Source organism: Vanessa atalanta, chromosome Z (assembly GCF_905147765.1).
Source record: "Vanessa atalanta chromosome Z, ilVanAtal1.2, whole genome shotgun sequence".
Taxonomy (NCBI): Eukaryota; Metazoa; Arthropoda; class Insecta; order Lepidoptera; family Nymphalidae; genus Vanessa; species Vanessa atalanta.
This window is the reverse complement of record NC_061902.1, coordinates 14,883,745-14,905,173: the sequence shown is the minus strand read 5'-3', so window position 1 is coordinate 14,905,173 and position 21,429 is coordinate 14,883,745. Positions and strand designations below refer to the sequence as shown.

The 21,429-nt window shown below is 33.5% G+C and overlaps 1 protein-coding gene and 1 long non-coding RNA gene across 3 annotated transcripts; both read right to left on the bottom strand.

The window, feature by feature from the left end:
- Positions 1-6,437: 6,437 nt before the first annotated feature.
- LOC125075887 (GATOR complex protein NPRL2-like) lies at positions 6,438-15,500 on the bottom strand. Of its 2 annotated transcripts, XM_047687720.1 has the most exons (10): positions 15,389-15,500; positions 14,106-14,300; positions 13,566-13,657; positions 12,377-12,533; positions 11,705-11,816; positions 10,454-10,692; positions 9,629-9,739; positions 8,814-8,948; positions 7,955-8,115; positions 6,440-7,741 (listed from the first exon to the last, which is right to left on the bottom strand). In XM_047687720.1, the coding sequence occupies exons 2-10, from the start codon at positions 14,289-14,291 to the stop codon at positions 7,549-7,551; spliced, it is 1,386 nt and encodes a 461-aa protein (XP_047543676.1). In that variant the 5' UTR covers positions 14,292-14,300; positions 15,389-15,500; the 3' UTR covers positions 6,440-7,548. The 2 variants fall into 2 exon arrangements, with proteins under 2 accessions (XP_047543677.1, XP_047543676.1); XM_047687721.1 differs by lacking the exon at positions 15,389-15,500 and having other exon boundaries at positions 6,438-7,741; positions 10,454-10,689; positions 14,106-14,365.
- A 1,572-nt stretch (positions 15,501-17,072) lies between these two features.
- On the bottom strand, positions 17,073-20,570 carry LOC125076052. The gene is made up of 4 exons (XR_007120281.1): positions 20,378-20,570; positions 18,639-19,023; positions 18,178-18,563; positions 17,073-17,952 (listed from the first exon to the last, which is right to left on the bottom strand). It is a non-coding gene; the product is annotated as an uncharacterized LOC125076052 (long non-coding RNA).
- Between the last annotated feature and the right edge of the window lie 859 nt (positions 20,571-21,429).

The following is a 21,429-nucleotide window of genomic DNA, read 5'->3' as shown; positions in this document are numbered from 1 at the left end:
ACTCTTTATGTTACGTCATATTTTTACTTTTACTTCAATTATTATTTTTTCTACACTCTCCAGTCTCGTTCCAAATATCAACTTACATTCAAGGCGAGCAAGCCGACACTGCGACTAACTTGGTTTAGACAAGCACATTTAATCGTAAGCAAGCTGCACTGTCAGCTTTGTTCTTTTCTTTCAACTACTTAAAAATATAAAGTAATTTGACTCATTGCCGCGCGGCGGCATAATGTTTTTCTTATAAACACATAGACAAGGTTTTACATACACTTCTCTTCTTTACACAAGATACGACGTAAATTAGTATTATAAAATTAATGGCACGGCTGCGTGTTAAATATTTTAGTTAATTTGTTACAAAAATCTAACTTACCCAATAATACTGTTAACGTGAACGACACGTGAACTCCTTCACATTTGTCTAGCACTGAAAAATTACGAAAGAAATATGTGCCGTGAGAACCGAGCTAAATATAATAAGTATCTAATGCATAGCAATTAATTATAGACATAAAACAGGAGATGTGTTCAAGCAGTCCGCTCTCCTACCGACACATTTCTTAAGTAATTGGACTCGAACTATAAAGGTCAGGCATGGACTGCGCACTTTTGAAAATAATATTCCCTTTCGATGTTTGTTTGACATAAATAAGGCAGAGTATACGCCTGGTGCGGATTTGTTTTTATAAAGACCATGTCGCTCACAAATATCTATAAAAATACCAAGTAACATTCACAGCTCCAGGATCGTGCCACGGCAGTAGCTTTACATACATCAATGAAAAAAGGATACGTAAAGCTTTTACGAATTTATGTTCCAAAAGTTGTAAAACCTTTGCTCTTAATAAAAGGCACATTTTAATTGTACTATAATAAAAATTATTTGTCGTCCTCGTTAAGACTGCGTTCCAAAGAAGGTGCCTACAATAAAACTCACACAACAATGATATCCATATGATTAGGCAGTGAATACAAAGCTAATAATATAATTACATATTGCTACCGGCACAGATAATGCCCTAATCTCAAGTTATACGTAAAATTGATTCGAGTTAAAAAACTACGGTCACGTACGCGCCTCATACAATGGCAGTGTAAATAGTATAAAGGATACACACACATCGATAATCCACGAGACAGTAAGTCGTTGGTTGCGGATTTTCAAGTTCTCTTCTGGTTATAGCAGTTTGGAATTTAAATATTAGTTAGTATGGGTACAACGCGTTAAATATTACCGATAATTACCGTTACAGAAGACAAATGAGAAAATCCTTAATAGAAACCGATCTTATCTATGAAAGGTGTCTTGTGACGTCATACTACAAAATAATGGCTGTGATACAGTCACTCACACACGTCATAAGATTAATGTCTAATTAAATTTTATAAGAACACGTGTAGCTACAAGTAGAGAGTGAGATAATAGAATACAAGTATGTACATGTTCGTAACTGCTGGAACATTAGTATATGATATGACTTATCAATGCGACTGTACACACTAAAAATAGAGACAAATATTTTGTTCTTTATATTTTTGTTTTATTTCGTATTGCTAAAAAGGCAGTCTTAAATTCTAATCGTATTTATATTATCGACACATCGTTCTCAAACAAACAGATGCGTAAATAAATAAAACAGAAAAATATAAAAAAAAAAATTATAAGGAATTCAATATAAAGAAACTCAAACAATACTTTACTTTTCAATTACACAAGCATTTGTGAACTAATTCAATACAATTCAATAATTAAAAAAAAATACTAAGGGACAGTTTCAGAAACACTAGAGTAATTATTTGAAATGCATTACATATTTAATAAATGGAATACGTGCCTTAATAAATATTTGTGATAGTGATTATTATGCTCTGTTTTCGAGACAATATCGATTTTAGTATAAAAAAATAAAAAAAAATGTTTAACACAAATACTCCTTCGACGACCTGACGCGAGCAAAGTCTATTGGCAATAAGATAATCATTGGTAACAAAATGCTACATTGATTTTTTTTCATCATTTGCGGTCTTGACATAATTTTACCGTTATGCTCCCTTTCCGACACCACTATCTACTCCCTTGTGGGTTTATTTAGTATTTACTTCGTTGTTGTATATCATTACAATAATAACAAAAATATTTATTTTATTAACTTATTTCTTTTCTCTGTTTTAAATTATAATCAATCATTATAAATTATTACAATAGCTTCAGCTTCGATGTTTCACATCTGCCGGATTGTACGTGAAGGCCCCTTTTTTTGAAAATCGACGAAATAGATATTACGTGTCGTGTATAATTTGTATTGGACACTGAGATTTTTAAAAAGATGTAATTTTGTTTTATTTAATATTGAAGACAAAAACGTACTAGCTTATGATGTCTACTCTATAATAGATGATAAAAATTGTTAGTCTTTTCTATAGCAGTATCTATTAGTATAACAGCGAAATCAGACGAGTCGTTGTTATTTTCTAATTGTAAGCATTTCGTTTTTTTATATTTCAACTAAAATTAGTTTCTTTTCGATTTTAATAAAAATAAATAATTTTATTCTAATATTTTAATAAATAATTACTCATAAAAAGGTAAGTTAATGTAAAAAATAATTTAAAAAAGTATAAATTATGCATAGTTATTTTAAGTATCCTCGGCCAATTATATATACATAATTATAAATTAAGCCTAGAAGCTAAAATTATTTTTTTTTAATTTCCTAGTTAAGGTTGTTTTTAAATGATATTTTTTATTATACATCAATTTAAACACACTACAAAAATTAAGCGTATATATTTTTATTTCAACATCCGACTGAAAAAAGGTTTTATATAAAGTTTGCCGAACGACGAAACCTTTCGATAATTAGTTAAGACTAGTTTAAGAAATCGAAAAAAAAAATCGAAAAAATGTTCAAAATGCACGTCTTGATTTGAGGTCGAGAAATTCAATCATTATTTGAAGACGATCTCGAAGGAAGAAAATATTAATTTTAATTCGAAATCTACTTGTTTTAAACACTTTTACCTAGTCCTTTTAATAGTTCATAAAGGATAAATCGAATTAAAGGAGTTTTTTTTATAGCAACATTTATTATAGGCCGGGTGTTCGTAACACCATTTATTATACAAATACCAAAATCGAGCGAAATGCGAGTGAGGAAGGGCAAATGTAAGGTCTTCTAATGTAAGTAGTTTTATTAATGAGGTATAATGATACGGACTTTATTTAAACATTAGTGGTAGCTTTTTAAATAAGACAGTAAAATCTATATATATATATATATATGGGCAAGATATAAATTATGCTATTATTTATCTGTATCATTTTGTCTGATAGCAAAATTAATGTATAACAAATTATTTGCTGTTTGTTAGTCTCGCTAAAACTCAAAAGCTATTTGACTGTTTTGAATAATTTTTGTGCGCTTTTATAGAACGGCCGAGATTTAAAATTTAAAAACTATCGAAATCTCCAAATAACAGCTTAAAAATTTAAAGTGATAATTTTGTATAGATATCGTTACTTCCTACAATGACTACACCGTACTTCCATGCGGTTAATAACATTTATTACATTTCAAATTGGTCATTGCTTAAAGTGAATTTAGGTAAACTTAACGATCGATTACAAATTTTTATCTGTCATTCTATTCTCCTATATTGATTTTGAAGGTTTAGACGTAAAAACAAAAATTTCAGCGTGATTCAAGTACTTAATATGTGGCTTTAAAGTCACCAGCCTTTCTCCATCAGAAACCTGCGCCATATTAAATAGTATGTGCATGAATCGATGTCATATATTTAACAATATAGCCGCAAGACCTATTGATAACATTTATCCTATAAGTTGTAACCCTAGATGGATTGAAATTAAGAACGTTATGCTACCCGAACAAACAACAGACATGACGTCGCTTCTAGATTTTTTAACCAAAAGTTAAATCAATTATGAATTTCATTATAAAACAACACCTATATGGTTAAGTACTCAGTCGAATGGCAAAAGTGTTAATAGGTTAGATGGCCAATTCGGGTTAGATGAAATCGATTCCATTATATCAGCTGAAATTCCCGATAAAACTGTTGATCCGAAATTTCATTGGTGACTAAGAACATGCTCCATGGGCCTTTCTGGGTTGTCAACAACAACTTACCCTTTATAGTAGACAGTCATTACAAATTGGAACATTCCGTTGTACCACGAACTGGGGTGAACGACTTCGCTTTGGCATATGATTTGACACAACTGGTCACCTCGCCAAGGCGAATACAAGACGTGGAGGATCATACACCTTCCCTGTTCCCTTGGACCCTCACATGGACCTTCTGCTGACTTTCCATCCGGATGGCTACCAGGTTATCGTCGATCTTCCTCTGGGCTCGTCGGACCACTGTCTCGTCCGGAGTACAGTACCGGTTGCGCGGTACTCACGACCTCGTTTCGTGGGCTGCCGCAGAGTGTGGCACTACAAGTCAGCAGATTGGGATGGGATGCGGTCCTTCTTTGCATCCTACCCATGGGGCAGGTTTGTTTCTCGCCGGATGATCCGAGCGTTGTGGCTGTCGCCGATGTGGTACTTCAGGGTATGGAACTGTTCATTCCGTATTCTGCGGTCCCCATCGGTGGCAAGTCCCGGCCCTGGTTTGGTCGTTTCTGCAAAACGGCTTCACGCCGAAAATGGGAACGATACCATTACTGGGCTAACGCATCGGCGTCTCGTGATGTAAATACCAACGCATTCAGAAAGGAATATAACTCTGCCTCTAGGTCCTTCAATAACGTGATTGTTAAGGCGAAGACGGAGTACATTGGCAGAATTGGCGAGAGACTGGTATGCCTCCCTTCAGGAACATGTGCGTTCTGGTCTCTCACTAAGGCTGTCTTAGGGAATTTTTGTCAGCCCTCTTTTCCATCTTTGCACAGGGACGGCGAGTCATTAGCCCATACCGCGAAGGAGAAAGCTGATATTTTAGGCTCTCTCTTCGCGGCGACTCGACTCTGGATGACCGATGAAAGTCACCACCAACAATCCCGCGGTGTGATACCACAATGTCGGAGGTTAAATTCCGGCAAAGTGCAGTTCGTAAAGCACTAATTTCCTTGGATATTCATAAGTCGAGTGGACCCGATGGCATCCCTCTAATTGTGCTACGGACTTGTGCTCCCGAGTTGGCGCCGGTCTTAACGCGTCTTTTCCAGCAATCCTATGCATTAGGCGTCGTCCCGAACTCCTGGAAGACTGTTTTGGTGCATCCGATCCCTAAAAAGGGCAACCGCTCAGACCCGTCCAATTATAGGCCTATAGCCATCACCTCTTTATTCTCCAAGGTAATGGAGTCCATTATAAGCTGCCAGCTCCTGCGGTATCTAGAGGAGGACCAGCTGATTAGCGACCGCCAGTACGGTTTCCGTCGAGGTCGCTCAGCCGGTGATCTTCTAGTTTACCTTACTCATAGATGGGCGGAAGCAGTTGAGAGCAAGGGGGAGGCATTAGCAGCCAGTCTGGACATAGCGAAGGCCTTCGATCGCGTGTGGCATAAAGCGCTTCTTTCGAAGCTTCCTTCCTATGGGCTTCCCGGGAAATTATGCAATTGGATTACCAGCTTTTTGGTAGACCGGAGCATCAAGGTCGTTGTCGACGGTGCATGCTCCGACTAAAAATTCGTCAATGCTGGTATTTCACAAGGCTGCGTTCTATCACCCACTCTGTTTCTTCTGCATATCAATGACTTATTGCAAATCAGTAACATTCACTGCTATGCAGACGGCAGACACATCTTACACCGGCCGTGCTAATATTTCTCGGGAAAACGTCGAAGAAAACCCGAACAAATTTGTGTCTAAAATCGAGTCTTCGTTAAACAAAAGGGGCCGGCTAAACCTAGTCCATTTCAACCCCAAAAAGACGCAAGTTTACGCGTTTACTGCTAAAAAAATACCATTTGTCGTATCTCCACGATTTGAGAACATTCCGTTAGCCGCCACAGCTAGTATTGGAATACTTGGCGTCGAAATTTCAAGCCTCGTTTAGTTCCGCGGTCAATTGGAAGGCAAAGCCAAATTGGCATCGAAAAAGCTCGGTGTGCACAGCAAGGACAGTATTTCACGTCGGCCCATCGTCTAAGACTCTACAAGGCGCAAAATACGGCCACACATGGAGTACTGCTCTCACCTCTGGGCAGGTGCTCCCAAGTACCAGCTCCTTCCATTTGACCGTATCCAACGTAGAGCGGCTCGAATTATCGACGATCAAGCCCTTTCCGATCTGCTTGATCCTTTGGCTTTGCGTAGAGATGTTGGATCGCTCTGCATCTTCTACAGAATTTATCAAGGGGAAAGTTCCGAGGAATTGTTCGGATTAATCCCGGCTGCTGAATTTCACCTTCGGACATCTCGTCAAAATTCACAACCACTCTGAGGAACCAGCTTTCGCCGGCAGTTTTTTCGAACCGATACGACTTGGGAACCTTCAACAAAAGAGCGTACTTATTCCTGAAAGGCCGGCAACGCACCTGGAAGCCCCCCCGGTATTGCAGAGTCAGGTAAGCAGGTCCATGGGCGGTAGTAGTCACTTTCCATCAGGTGAACCTCCTGCTCGTTTGCCACCTCTAACATAAAAAAAGTCAACGTTCCAAGCGAGACTCTCGAGACCTGATTGCAATATCGTCGGTGATCAGCTTCGGATAGTGGGCGAATTGTAGTTATGAAAGTGACATTGACATTTGTTGGATTGTGGCAATGTTGCCTAAGGTTTTTGAGGCTCACATGACTGTTGAATACTACTCCGTCAAGTCGATCAAGTACATATGTAAATATATAAACAAAGGCAGCGATTTGGCTCTTTCCGCAATAAAAAATGCAAATTATGAAATATCTCAGACGGGTCGTTATGTCTGTGTCAATGATGCGACTTGGCGCATTAATTTGCGATTCAATGAACACCTTACAGTAGTCTATTTGGCAGGACATCTGAAAAAAATTCAATCGAGAGAAAGCGGCATAGCTGATTCCTTATCCATCTTAAGAATTGTAAGTGCGACAAAACCCATCACATGTGCCGCTAGCCTCATGCGTTTTATCACACTGAGGTCCTGAGCGAGTCATTAATACAACTATAATTACACAGCTCGCTGGGATTCATCATGTTGGGTGTATAATAATTATGCCATAATGTCATAATAATGGTTCTAAATCTGCAGACCGTATGTCACGCCTTATTCTCTGAATTCGTTTCATATCGACCAATGCAAACGAGCCTTATGACACATTGATATCAAAAAATCATATGTCTACATTTTTTTTATTGCGTTCCTTAATATTAAGTTTATGACGTACATTATTCATAATTTAAATTTTGCAAAGTCACCCTATGGAAATTATTTCAAATATATTATACTTCGTATTGTTGACTATACCAGTATATTGAAGTTCGAGAACATTCGTTTCTTTGCAGGAAGAACTGAAGATTTTTTTCAACTCGGCCGAACATTATTTTCATTGATTTCAACTTAAAAAAAATATTTTATTATGCATTATGGGTAATTAATCTACCTCCATATTATAGCGACGTTGGAATCGTCTTCTATGATCTGATCGAGAGTTGCTAAGTCGATCCGCGCGAGACAGCAAATCTCATCAACACTGTGCTTGCCGGTGAAGAGTCGCCGAATGCCCAGCATGGAGTCCAAACGTGGGGTAAAACCGTTGGGTCGAACCGGACTGCGGACGTAGACAGGATACCTATGAAGAATATAACAAATTAATTACTTTCGACTCCACAAAATCAAGACAACATCCTTTCTTGGACATGCTATTCGTTTTTATAATAAGATTATTTATAGAAAAAGTTATTATTTATTGATTTGCATATAAACTTGTCATTTGAGAAGAAGAATAACTACCGAGAAACCGGTGGTCCTTAAATAAGAACCTAGTTGAATAAAGTATATTTACCTTTTCAAGCACTTAACAAGGCCGTGTATCTGCGCAAAAACAACCAAACGACGGACGTCGAAAGGCACTCCTGGCGATGGAAAAAATCGTTCGCACACAGTTCTCAGAGTTGTCCCTTGCTGTAGCGAGCAGAGTATTCCAAGCACATCGGACAGGACTGGCTAGAAATTATAAAAAATGATATAAATATGATTAAATTGCAAGCAAGATCGTTGACTTTGATTTGACCACCATCCGTTACAGTGCAGTTTTCCACATGAGATTTATATGCCATTGTCAAATAGTGGAAATAAGCACATAGATTAAACAAAAATATTACTATATAAGTATGGTTTACACCAACAGTGAAAATCAGTAAGTTCAGCCAGTTCCAACAAGTTACTCTCGGTCAGTTACTGGGGCACTCGGCACATGCGATCGCAAATTCTACATTGACCGGTCTGTGCAGACACACTCTTGGACAGTATCAGATTTAACAACCCATGGCCCATGGACATCTGCATCTGCAATACCATTCTCTCGAGTGGTTGAGCTCAACTCGGAAACCCAATAGACTAAAAACAACATAGTCAGAACCAGGACAGTAATCTCTAGATAAAAAGAAAATAAGCTTAAGGCATCGCGTGAGTCAACCAAGGCCAAATACCTAACCAAAACCTAAAAATACTACTTTTTAGTAAATTCAACCACCAGCATCAGTCTGACAAAATATTTTTAATTAATAAAAAAAAATGAACACATTAATCAAGAACGGTTTTAATGATCTACGAGATAATTGCACGAATTATGTAAAACTTAATTCCTTGTATTATTTTCTAAAGAAACTTGAAAACAATGTACTTGGAAGTAATATAATTACTTTTTCTTTATTTTCGCCATCGTTGCTGAGGAAAGAAATACAAGATTTCTGCATTTCGTGGTCACTGAACAGTCTGCTGAGACTCGGTGTGGCTCGGTACATGTTACTGAACTTCAACACTGGTATCAGAACTACCTGGAAATGAAAACGCGTAATGTTATAGTATTACGAGAATAACAATTAATAACAAAAATAAAAATCTGCCTCATTTCCAAATTTAAAATAAACATAATATTTAAAGAGTGAGTGGCTCCAATCAATGAAAGCGTAGTCATACTCAAATACAGGTCGCGCTGAGCAAATCATGAATTATAAAGACAAAATAAAACTTTTGTGGTACTAATGTGCAAAAATCATCGATTACGGTTCAAGTGTACTGATCAATGCCATGGGCCATCTCGCATCAAGGCCGTGCAAATCAATATATGTGATAGAAGTACTCATGAGTTCGATATATCAAAACACATGTAAAATCAGATGTCATCGATTTCACTTTGACGAGGAACCGTTTTCATCGCATCTAAAAAACGATGACTATTTATCTGGTACGTCAAATCATCCAATGTACGATAACATTAAACTCATAAAATATTCGCACTAGCCCTCTAACTTTACAGTAAACCATCCCACAGCGAATGTTAAACCGATTTCGATATCACATTCGTTTCATCTCTTTCTCACATATGAACAACGTGATGTTAAACGTCATAAAAAGTCAAATATCGCCCAAGCATAGACAGAAGTCAATAACTTATTATATCAAACTTGGTTTTAAAATGTATAAGTTTATCAAATAATCAACTCAGTAGACTCACCACTCCATAATATACTAAATTTTGTATACACGATTTGACGAGAGTTTTCTCCACGTTCGTATCAGACGCTATCTTCGACACGTGGTTGTAACCATTTATATGCGGTAGAAGCTGAATATAAAGGAATAATATTAAATAAAGTTTATTAATAATGTGGTAGCATGTAAAGTTTATTTTTTCCCCGCCATGCCATCATTGATGTTGCTTTTTTAATTCGCATTATCAAATAATTACTATCATAGTTTAATGGAATTAGGAAGTTTATACGATGGAAAAGAGCGTATAAACGAAATATTACACAAATTTCCAAACGCCAACGCTGGACCAGTTTCATGATAGAGAATCCCGATTACTATTGATGGCCAGATACGAGATACTATTCTGGAACTTTGATACGTAGCCGAAGAAGTTAGATCAAGGGGGCCGTTGACAAATTTAATTACGTATGTATTTGAATGTTTTTTGTAGGTACCACCCACTCATCAGATATTCTACTGCCAAATAACAGTACACTGTATTGTTGTGTTCCGGTTAGAAGGGTGAGTGAGCCAGTGTAATCACAGGCACAAGGGACATAACATCTTAGTTCCCAAGGTTGGTGGCGCATAGGTGATGTAAGGAATGGTTAATATTTCTTACAGCGCTTTTGTCTATGGGCGGTGGTGACCACTTACCATCAGGTGGCCCATATGCTCGTCCGCCAACCAATTACATAAAAAAAAAAATTGTCAGTTTTAATTCACAAGCAAGTTTGCCAAGTATTTTTTGGAAAAAGTAGTTATGTTCAAATTACAAAAAGTATAATTATTATTTTTCATCTTTTACCTGTCGGGTCGTAAGGTCCCAATCAGCGTCCATATCAACTTCAAACGGCTCTTCATCTTCCACGTCCAGATGCTCTTGGCTAGGTATTTGTTCAGAACCTTCCTGTGGCACTTTACGCGGCGGTCTTCCTGGACGGGGAAGGCCCACCGACGCGACCAGCACTGGAACGTCGAAATCGTGCACCGGCGTAGGGTCTTTACGCACTTCGAGCACTTTCAAGTGCATTACGGTCTCGCCTTCTGAGAATAATTGAGGATATCATTTAGAGAGCAGATATGATGTTTTTATTCTTACCAGAAATAATCATCCGCAGAATTAAATTAATAGTTAAATCATCGACAAATAGTATAAACAAAGTCGCTTTCAGCACATGTCGGTATCTCCCCTAACTTTGTACAGTTAACAATATATATAGTTTTCACTAATGGAAAAACCGATAAACTATTTGTGTACATATATCATTTGTTAATATATTGTACAAAATTCCTAAACTATTGCGGTGTTTTATAAAAAAGAACTGATATCGTAAGCTTACGCTAAAAAACCTCAGAATATCCATCAATCAATATAAGAGAATTGTATCTACAATGGCATGTCTCTATCGTGCTACCTACATTAACTATTTTCGTCTTTTTATATATTAGAACTATAAGTTTTTTTTTATAAAGTCATTTCATTATCGCTAATTCAATATTAATCCGAATTCATAAGTATGTTAATTACCCTAGATATTTAATATATATTGAATCATTCGAATAAATAATTTGGAAGATGTCACTGATTCTAAATTACAACAAAAAATAATCGTTGGATGCGAAATCGGATGTAATAGTGAAATTTGACAGTGGAAATTAAAATTAATCAAATGCGCATCTTATAGATTCGAATTGTCGTGCATTGTCGGAAATTCTGTCATGAATTTGATGTTGAATTTTCGTGGCTTTACAACAAATTACGACACAAACTTTTTTCTATATGAATCTATATGAGTATATCATAAACATATATATATCATAATTATATATTTATGATATTATCATACAAGTAAATACTAAATTAACTTAGAAAATAAAGTATACCTAATAATGTAAAGTATACAAATAAGAACACATTCTTACCAGGACAATATTAGATAGGTTCGTTTTTTTTATTAACTGCACCCGTGAAAAGCCAGGGCGGGTCAATAGTTATAAATATTACGTAGATTGTTTAACCTTCATATTTCAAATCAGAGAAAGAAAAATAACGCACCGACTAATGTAGCTTTCCTGTAAGTGTTCAGGTCGTGTAATAAGTGAGCGAGCAGTGTTGGCAGTTTAGTCGAACCACTCGACACAAATCTAGTTTCTTCTTCCATAATTGTCTGTGTAAGAAAAAGTGAATGATTTATTTTTTGTTTTATAGAGAACCTGAGATGGTTAAATGGGTACAATACATTTATCTCAAGCAAAGTTATCAGGTTCAGATTAAGGGCAAGCACCACTAATTTTGTATAATAATAATAACATATTTATTAAGAAATGAAACCTTTTCTGAGCAAAGAACTACTCTTTAAATAAAAATGTACATGGACAGTTTTTATAAGACTACTGATTACAATGAAAATTGTCAAAATGTATAATATTGATTATTGCCCCAGGCCAGTCAACACATGACATAAGAGATATATAATCAAGGGCAAAAGTTAAAATCTTACATTCATCAATATCATAAAAATTAAGTAAAAATAAAATATGTTTAATATAGAAAAGTTATATAACAAGTCGATTGAAATCAGTAGTCAATTTAAATAGTTTGTTGTAAAAACACATGTATAATTTTTTTATGTAGACTTGCACCACTTGTGTATATTTTAGCATTGTCGTTACAAAGTCGTCATTAGTTTGTATGTATGTGTTTGTGTATTAAATAAACACAACTTACCAAATGTTCACCCAGTTTCTTAACAACAGGTTCATATTGCACAGTCTTCGACCAGCTATCACATACAAAGCAAAGGTTGAACAGGTACATGTTACGTTCATATCTTGAGTTCTCTATCCTTATAGGATAACCAACTATTTTATGGCCAAGTGCATTTCTGTAAAACCATTATATAACTCAACAACAGTTCGTATTATTATTGCATATGTCATTCAAATTCAAATATCTTTATTCAACATAGAAGCATCATACTTTTTTAATGATTGTCAAAGTTCTGCCAGTTTGGAAGGAAAAATCTCAGACAAGAGAAGAACCGGCAAATGAAACTCAGCATATTAAAATATTCCTCTCAGACTCAAGTACTTTTTAACTATATTAATACATCTTTTTGAATCATAGAATACATTGAAGAGATGAAATGTTGGCAATTTTTATCTGTACTGCAATAACCAATTTCCTTCACAATTTTTCAAATAGCTTATCACCTCATACTTTCATTTAAATCTTTTCATTGCAGCTGAATCAGCTGATCATGAAGGCACGACATCTGGTTTTATTAGTCAAACACTGATCCATACATGACAATGAAACCAATGAGCTTTGGTTTCTCTATATTAAAGGTCAGCCGGGAAATACAGGCCAAGTTTAATTAGCTGCTATAACAGACCAGATTCAGAAACAGGTTAATAGTAATAATCCTTAACAGTAATGGATAAAAAATAAATAATTACAATATTACTAATCAAATAAATGATTACTCATAACTGAATCATACATGTGTATATTGTCTGTCACCATTATTTTGTTTTAATAAATCCAATTATTTCTTGAAAAAAAAGGTTATTTCTTGAAAGGTTGGTCTTATTCTACAATCTCAAACACTTAGAAATGATCAAAGCAGATTAGTAGCACTCTCTTTCGGCCAGTTATATTATTTTAGATTTTACCTACGATGGTACAAATATTTGGCTACTGATTTTTACTTGATCAGTTTGGTTATGCTTTATGGCTTTCCTGTATTGCTTGCCTTATTTAGAATAATTATCATGGAAAATAATGCATACTTCATATTATAAACCAGTATTCCAGAGTTGGGACAAGAAATAAATTTGCCGTATGTAATAGTTAGCCAACCACTTTTAATATATCTAATTGTAATGGTTTGTTTAATAAGCATCATAATACTTACATAGTCATTGTGCATTTTTGAATCTGAGGCTTTGGAATGATATAAGCACTTATTGAATCGAAGAGCTCTTTTGATACATAATCATCAGGAAACTGAAATAATGTATTGTTTCAATTATCATACAATAATCATTATTATTTTAGATAGGATTTTTTTGGTTAAGTTGAATAGTTTTCCATATAATATATTCAAAATAAAAAAGTAATGTTATAGTATAGTATTCAGGTGTTTCTTTCTACTATGTTTATATTTTTTGTTTCATTATAAATTGATCTTTACTTTTAAAAGAGATTATGGAGATATACTCTTTAAAGTAAACAATGAACTGATTAGGTATTTTAAAAATAATATATAGTTCAATACTATGACACTGTTAAGATTATTTCTGAAATATATTTATTATGAACACGATAAAGAACTAATATAAAAGCATTTGTTCACAATATTTAAAATAGTTTAATAACCTGTTATGAAATGTTTATAAACAATTGAGTTTTTGTATATAGTCTGATTATAAGCGATAAAAGCATATTTTGTTACCTGACATGATATTTTAGGTCCTGCCACTGGATGGAATTCACCTAAAAATATGCATCGGATGGGACCCTCGCGCCCACATCCTTCGTAATAACGTGTTTCCATGATTTTTGAGGACATTAAGGTGATTTTTGAATCGACGCCGTTGTCATGCTCAATATCTGATGCGGAATCCAGGTAGACTTGCATTGGACAAAACTACCAGAACATAATTATAAATGTAAATAAAAATAATATCCTTTACTGCTCCGACTAATGCTTTATAAAAACTAATAAGGATCGCCGATCGCGTGACATTGTAATGTGCATTTCCACGAATTGAAAAAAAATCGTAATCGTCATAAACTTCAACTGTCAACATTGATGTAGAAAAACCACAGACTTAGTCATTTAATGTATTTACTGGATCTGGATACAAGTATTTTAAAGTCTTGGTAATAGATTTTCTCAAAGTTACGCAGTTTGGTAGCACTTTATAAACATATTAACTATTAGATAAACGTTTAAATCACATTTTAATGTTAAAATAGCTCATACAGCAACAATCAAGTTCGTTTAAGGGCAAATTGATATTACTCTTAGTTTACTTAAACACAATTAGCTAATAAAAATTATACACCCATTTTGTACAGCAAAATTGTAGGTAAATGTTTTTTAATCCTTCTTGATTTTTGTTGACTTTTAAGGATGCGTTAGAATAAGTTATATAAAAACTCTTCTAGTTAGCTCAAATTTCTCAATAAAAAGATAAGAATGTTATATGTAACAATACTACACTAGTGACTATGCATGTGCCTATTTATTATTGAATACAAGGATATAATGTACAGCTGTTTTTGAGTTTGTATATTATTAAGTCATTGTCGTACCCATGGTGTGCGATTCTTGCTAGAAATAGTTTACTTATTTAATAATGTCATTGCCTATAAACAAGTAACTACTAAACTTAGAGTGGTCCATTCGTTCACCTGACTTTCTAAAGAAAATTTTAAAAAGTCTGAAATTGATTTTGTTTTCCCACTTTTATGATAAGTGTCGTATGACGAACGTTAAGTTTCTGAACAAATCAAAACATAATATTTCATTGTTTGCTTGACTTTACTTTATCCTAATTCCCTAGACATCTAAACATTTTGACAAACTGGACTATATTAAATGTTTGCATAATAAATTGCATACCGGAGTATGAACCCTCAAAAAGAAAGACAGCCTCTTTTACTAGCAACTGCTGATTTCGATTTCGATGCTTTAAAATTATGTTATAAAACTACGTCAATGGGACTTACTTTCTTAGCACCTTTTATATAAAAATAAAATAACAAGAAAATGTTATTGTTCTTCACTTGAACTTTCAAATAGCAGAAAACACTTTTACTTTTCACTCGCAGATACACATATCCAAATACACTTTTATAGGAATAATTTTAAAGATTTTAATACAACTACCTTCTACATTTAAGAAAATAACTTGTCAATATAATAACACTACCTGACGGTTCGAAGTATTTCGATTTTCGATTTTATTTTGATTTTCGAGAAATTTTATAAATATCGAGTAATAATATACTCATTTTTATCTATCTAAAAAAATACTTCCGAGGTCATGGTTGACGCTTATTACCACTACGTGGTAATTGCAATAAAACACAAAGTTTCAGAAAACACCAATATTTCTAGTGGGTTCACCTACTAGGATCTCGACGATGGAAATACAAACGCTACCACGATGCAGAAGACCGCTTCTTTATACAAATTTTCATTACAAACATTTAATACATTTTGTTCGATTAAAATAAAAGTATTCGACGGGTATTTTATTAATAACAATGAACCATTGCAATCGTATAAATACATAAGTATACTTGTCTTCGTGGCTTTATTCACAATTCATTCCCAGACATTATATATACATGAGCCACTTGACATAATAATTAACTAATTCTACTTTTAACTTTTTTTGCGTAACCCATGGCTGGATGCACGTACACTAACTAACACGTAACTTTAATTTTATTATGGAGACATAACGTCGCATTCATTATGCATATATTTTTTTAAATGATTTTATGAATGTAGTAGTTAATAATTATGTAGTAGTAAAAATATCAATTTTGACCGTGGCGTTGCTTTAGGCTGTCTTAATATATCATTCATTCATAGCTTAAATAAATTAAACCATATTTATAACCTTTTAACATACCCATTCTGCGAAAAGCCGCCGATATAGGATCAAGAATAATACGACGCAGTATACATGTATTCAACATACGTGACTTTACCACCGTTCATAACAATTTATTTTTCGAGTGTTACAGATAGTGTCGACGATATTTTTTTTGTGGGTCAATCACTTGAAAACTACTGAATATATTGGTATGGCTATAACAAATGTACGAGGATCTGTAGATGGTTTATAGGCTATTTATACATTTTTAGAAATCTGTCGATCGTTCTCAGATAAGCGGACGGATAACTAAAACTTTAATTTATATGTCCTCCGATTAAAAAAAATCCATAAAAATTATATTTTATATCTATAATCTAGGTATTCAGACGTATCATACCAATTACACAATCACGATACCTCTGCTGTGAGCTAGGTATCATGCTGATTACAGGTCATGCTGCAAAATTAGGATAGGGGGTTACCATAAAGGAAGTCATAGATTACGAAACTGTAAATAGATCCGACCAGAAGTTGTTCTCACTCCCCACAAGAAAAGAGCTGATGGTCTACAAAAGTAGCAGATTCTTGAATCAAAGCTAATAATCGATCAAATCACCTTTCAAAAAAAAAAGATGAATCCAATATTGGTTTATCCGTTATACTTTTAAACCGCATCATTTTGCATTGGGATTTAAAAGGCATAAGATGGGAACTGTTTCTAAATGTATTTTTAATTTTACCTGATTAAAACTTCATTCATTGAAGTTCTTAAGTACGAAAATGGAACCAAATAAAACCATGCGTTTTCATAGAAATATAAGTATAATGGTACTTTAGGATGTCTATTTATTATTATTACACTACATGGAATGGAATAAGTACATCAAATCAAATTCGATTCACTAATAGGCCCTTAGCCCTGAGCAGCTTTTCCGCTATATTATTGTATACATCTAGATATAATCATTTCAAATTAAGAACATTTAAATAATTACAATTATTTATATGTTCTTAATTTGAACCTTAATTTGAACACGGTTGAATGAAAGACAGTAACGAAGATTCTAAAAATACGATGCAAAGTTATTTTTAATATACAATTAATATTAAATAACAAAGAAAAATATAAATTAGTTTTACTTACAACGGGGGTAAGATCGTCAGGTAAGCAATAAATATTTATTTATTGTAGTATGTTTACAGACCATTCAGTCAGGTATTGTCCAATTCAAGATCCAACTGATGAGTATTAAACCTCTATATTGTCTATCGTTTATCGATTTTTTTTTATTTATTCGCCATTCAAATATTATTTTGATAGACACTAATCAATTAAATTTTATAAAATAGTAAATAGATATATTAAAGCAATCATAGTTATTATATTTGTTATACCGATATTTGGAAATATCATAAACTAGAGAGCTCTAGTTATTAAACAAAGTATAAAGAACAAATATTGTGTTTTGTAAAAAAAATGTATAGAATATACTACCCGCACGAGGTCGGTACAAGGTTATTCTATAAAATAATTCGCTGAAAATTGTATCATTGACTACAGAATTAACAGTTTATCAAAAATGTAAGAAGTTGACCGAAACGAATACGACCCTCGTGTGCACAGTGTTAAGATGGTGATAATTGGAGGATTTAGTTTTTTCATTAAAATCTTTTGCATCAAACCTGAAAACGTAAAATAGTATTATTAGACTTTGACCCGTTATTTCCTCATGTTAATCGTTTGAAAAGAATTTTCAATTTTTACATTTACAAAATAGATTATTAATCTCTTATTAATTTTCTTTTGAAACAACTTATATTTGCAAAAAAATCAATTAACTGCATGTTACCGAGACTTCGTATTGAAAGGTCTTCATTAAAATAACGTTAAATGTATTGTTAACTTACTTTAGATCCAAAGGGCAATGTTTTCTGCATACTGTGGTAGTTGCATACTAGGTGTTGAAAATATTTATTATTTTTTAATATTACGTTGAAGTTAATATATAATTTCTCGTTTTATATAGATCTGTTTTACATTCTAGTACAACCGGGTGGATTTTGATAGTCGTGACAAAATTTTAAGATTTTCTTCATGTTTTCGGAGTCAAGTTCATGACGAAATTTGCATTGCGTGTTTTTATTGCGGCTGCCCCAAACAAAATTACGGCATATGTCCATTTTATTATGCAAAGTCTTTTATATTTCATGTTAACTTCGTTGTCTAGCGAAGGCGATGGCTGTCCTAGAAGACATTGCTGGTGGGTATTTTGTTCGTTTTTATTGCTTAATAACTGCAAAATAACAAAAGATTATTTAAAGATAAAAAAGGTTAAGTATTTACCTATAAATTAAGTATTTACACTTACAATCGTCGTAGTCACCCAAATGTCAATAAGTATTTTTTTTTGTCATCTTAGCATGCCTTTTTGCAAGAACAGGAGGAAGCAGCCCCGTGGCAAAAAATAAACTCTCCTCTTCCTTGGTCGTATGCAGATACGTGCAATGTTTTCTAAAACAACCGGATGCGTTCTGGTAATCGTGACAAAATTTCAGGATATTTTTCATTTCTTCAAAGTCTAGTTCATGACGAAATTTACATTGCGTGTTTTTATTGCAGCTGCCCCAAGCGAAATTGCGGCAAATTTCCATTTTTTGATTCGAAGTGGGTAGTGGTATATTATCGTTATTAGCTTCGTTTCCTATCAAAGGCGGTAGCCGGCAGCCATTTTGTTCATTTAAGTTGCTCATTATCTGCAACAAAATAACTAACATTAATCAAAATTAAAAACAATCTTGCTTGATCTCAAAAATGTGTAAAACCATTTGTTTATGATTTCATAATAATAAATAGAGCCGAGATGGCCCAGTGGTTAGAACGCGTGCATCTTAACCGATGATTTCGGGTTCAAACCCAGGCAGGCACCACTGAAATTTCATGTGCTTAATTTGTGTTTATAATTCATCTCGTGCTCGGCGGTGAAGGAAAACATCGTGAGGAAACCTGCATGTGTCTAATTTCAACGAAATTCAGCCACATGTGTATTCCGCCAACCCGCATTGGAGCAGCGTGGTGGAATATGCTCCAAACCTTCTCCTCAAAGGAGAGGAGGCCTTTATCCCAGCAGTGGGACATTTACGGGCTGCTTATGTTATGTTATGTTATGTAATAATAACAATTTCGAAAAGTTATATATATATATATATTTGAATATTCATACTTCTATAATTTACTTCTTAGTCTTTCTTTCCGTATATTATACTCATCGAAGGAAAACTATTGTTATTTTTTTGTATATTTTGTTTCCAATTAACTGAAGTTGAGGATTTCAATTATATACTTAACAATGGTTTTAGTTCATACTTTTATTATTAGATTTAAGTAATAATATTAATGATTTAATTCCTCTAATAATATTATGAAAAAGTCAGTTTTATTAATATTTTATGATTGAAATTAACTGTTATAAGTTAGTCAATGTTTTTACAAAGGAAAATTACATGTTTGGATGTTGAATGAATGATCTTCTTATTAGGAAGTGAAATTAAGATAATGATCGTTATCATTGATGTTTTTGTAGTATAAAATAGAAACAATTATTAGATCTTTGTACTCAGAATTGGGTTTTTACATTGGAAATAAATAGCTCTGATACTATATGGCCGCACACTATTGGCAAAGATAATAGGATTTGGCTAGTGCGATCTCGGCGGCTCTATAAGCAAGCAAGACTCCGAACAACCGCTCCTCTTTCGCAAGCTAATAGTTATATAAAATCATAAAAAGTGCGTTATTTATAAATTAAAAAACGTACGATATATTTTGGTCAAATCAGACTCCAGTAGTCTTACATATTAAATATTCGTTCATTATTATTGTACCATGACATATATCAAAGAGTATTAACAATTCTATTAAACTGTAAAAATAAGTAAACTACAACAATGGCATTGGAATTATAATGATCAGTGAAGTTTGGTTTTAGTAAGTTTCAAGTTGGATATATAGTGCAAACGCGTTATAATATTTGTTAATAAAAATAAACTATAAATAATATTTTGTTTGAAACCGAATGTTTGAAACGCATGTGATAATATAAAAACTTACCAAAAATTAATAAATACTTCGATGTAATAATTATACTATTATATAATTACGAATTGAATCGCGCCATTTAGACTATATTTATATAAGATGCCAATGGATTATATTTAAAAAAAATATACAACAAATTAAACAATTCACGTCAGGGACCAGGGCCCAGGGCCAATAAAACAGTGACGATTAATGGCAGAGACAACTGACAAGATAATAGATTTAGTAATTTATAGGTACCCACTTTTAATTCGGCGGATGGAAATGTAGATCAACGGTATCGTCCAAAAACAAAATGTTTAAACTGATGCGTAATTTTATATAAATAAGAACATAGCTTGTTTTTTTAATTAAAAACAATATCACCTCATGTCTATACTACTTAAATATTAATTAAAAGATGAGATTACGAGATATTAATTAAAATACAAATTTAATCATTCATATCTTTTCACGTATTTGGCAAGTTTTGAAATAAAGGGTCATATTTCGAAATGACGAATTTAGATGTTAATTGCTCTAACGAATAATAATTAGGTTGTGCATTATATATTTTAAGGTAAAATTTTCGTATCTTGTTGTCACATTACATCATTGCTTACATACATCGTTGTTCTTGTATTACGACATACTGGAGTACTGCTCCATACCACCCTTGTACCTCAATATTCACCTTTGCCTTGCCTTTCAATCTGATATTGATCACCACTGAGATGGGTATCCAACTCAATGTTTTCATCACAGCTTTGTAATCCACTTAACAATTTCATTCTAGTAGCTAAACCCTCATAAATGTCTGAATAACAATAAAGTAAATTCAGATAATTTTTTTGAACGAGGTGGAAATTTTTATAATGAATAACTTGTAACCAAACAAAAAACTCATTTGAACTGTTTTGCATTAGTAAAAATATGAAACGAGACAAAGGTTTAAAACAAAATAAAACGGCTAGTTTTGCTAAAAATAGGTATAATCTTTCAGATGACAAATCATATTACAATATATAAACAGGCATGAGAGGATACAGATCCTCTCATGCCTGTTTATATCCTTATATATCCTT

Excerpts from the sequence above, each read along its gene's own strand:
- LOC125075887 (XM_047687720.1), bottom strand. The coding sequence starts at position 14,291 with ATGCAAGTCTACCTGGATTCCGCATCAGATATTGAGCATGACAACGGC. Across the intron at positions 13,658-14,105 it reads GACCTAAAATATCATGTCAG|TTTCCTGATGATTATGTATC; the intron begins GTAACAAAATAT and ends ACATTATTTCAG. Across the intron at positions 8,949-9,628 it reads ATTTAGTATATTATGGAGTG|GTAGTTCTGATACCAGTGTT; the intron begins GTGAGTCTACTG and ends TTTCATTTCCAG.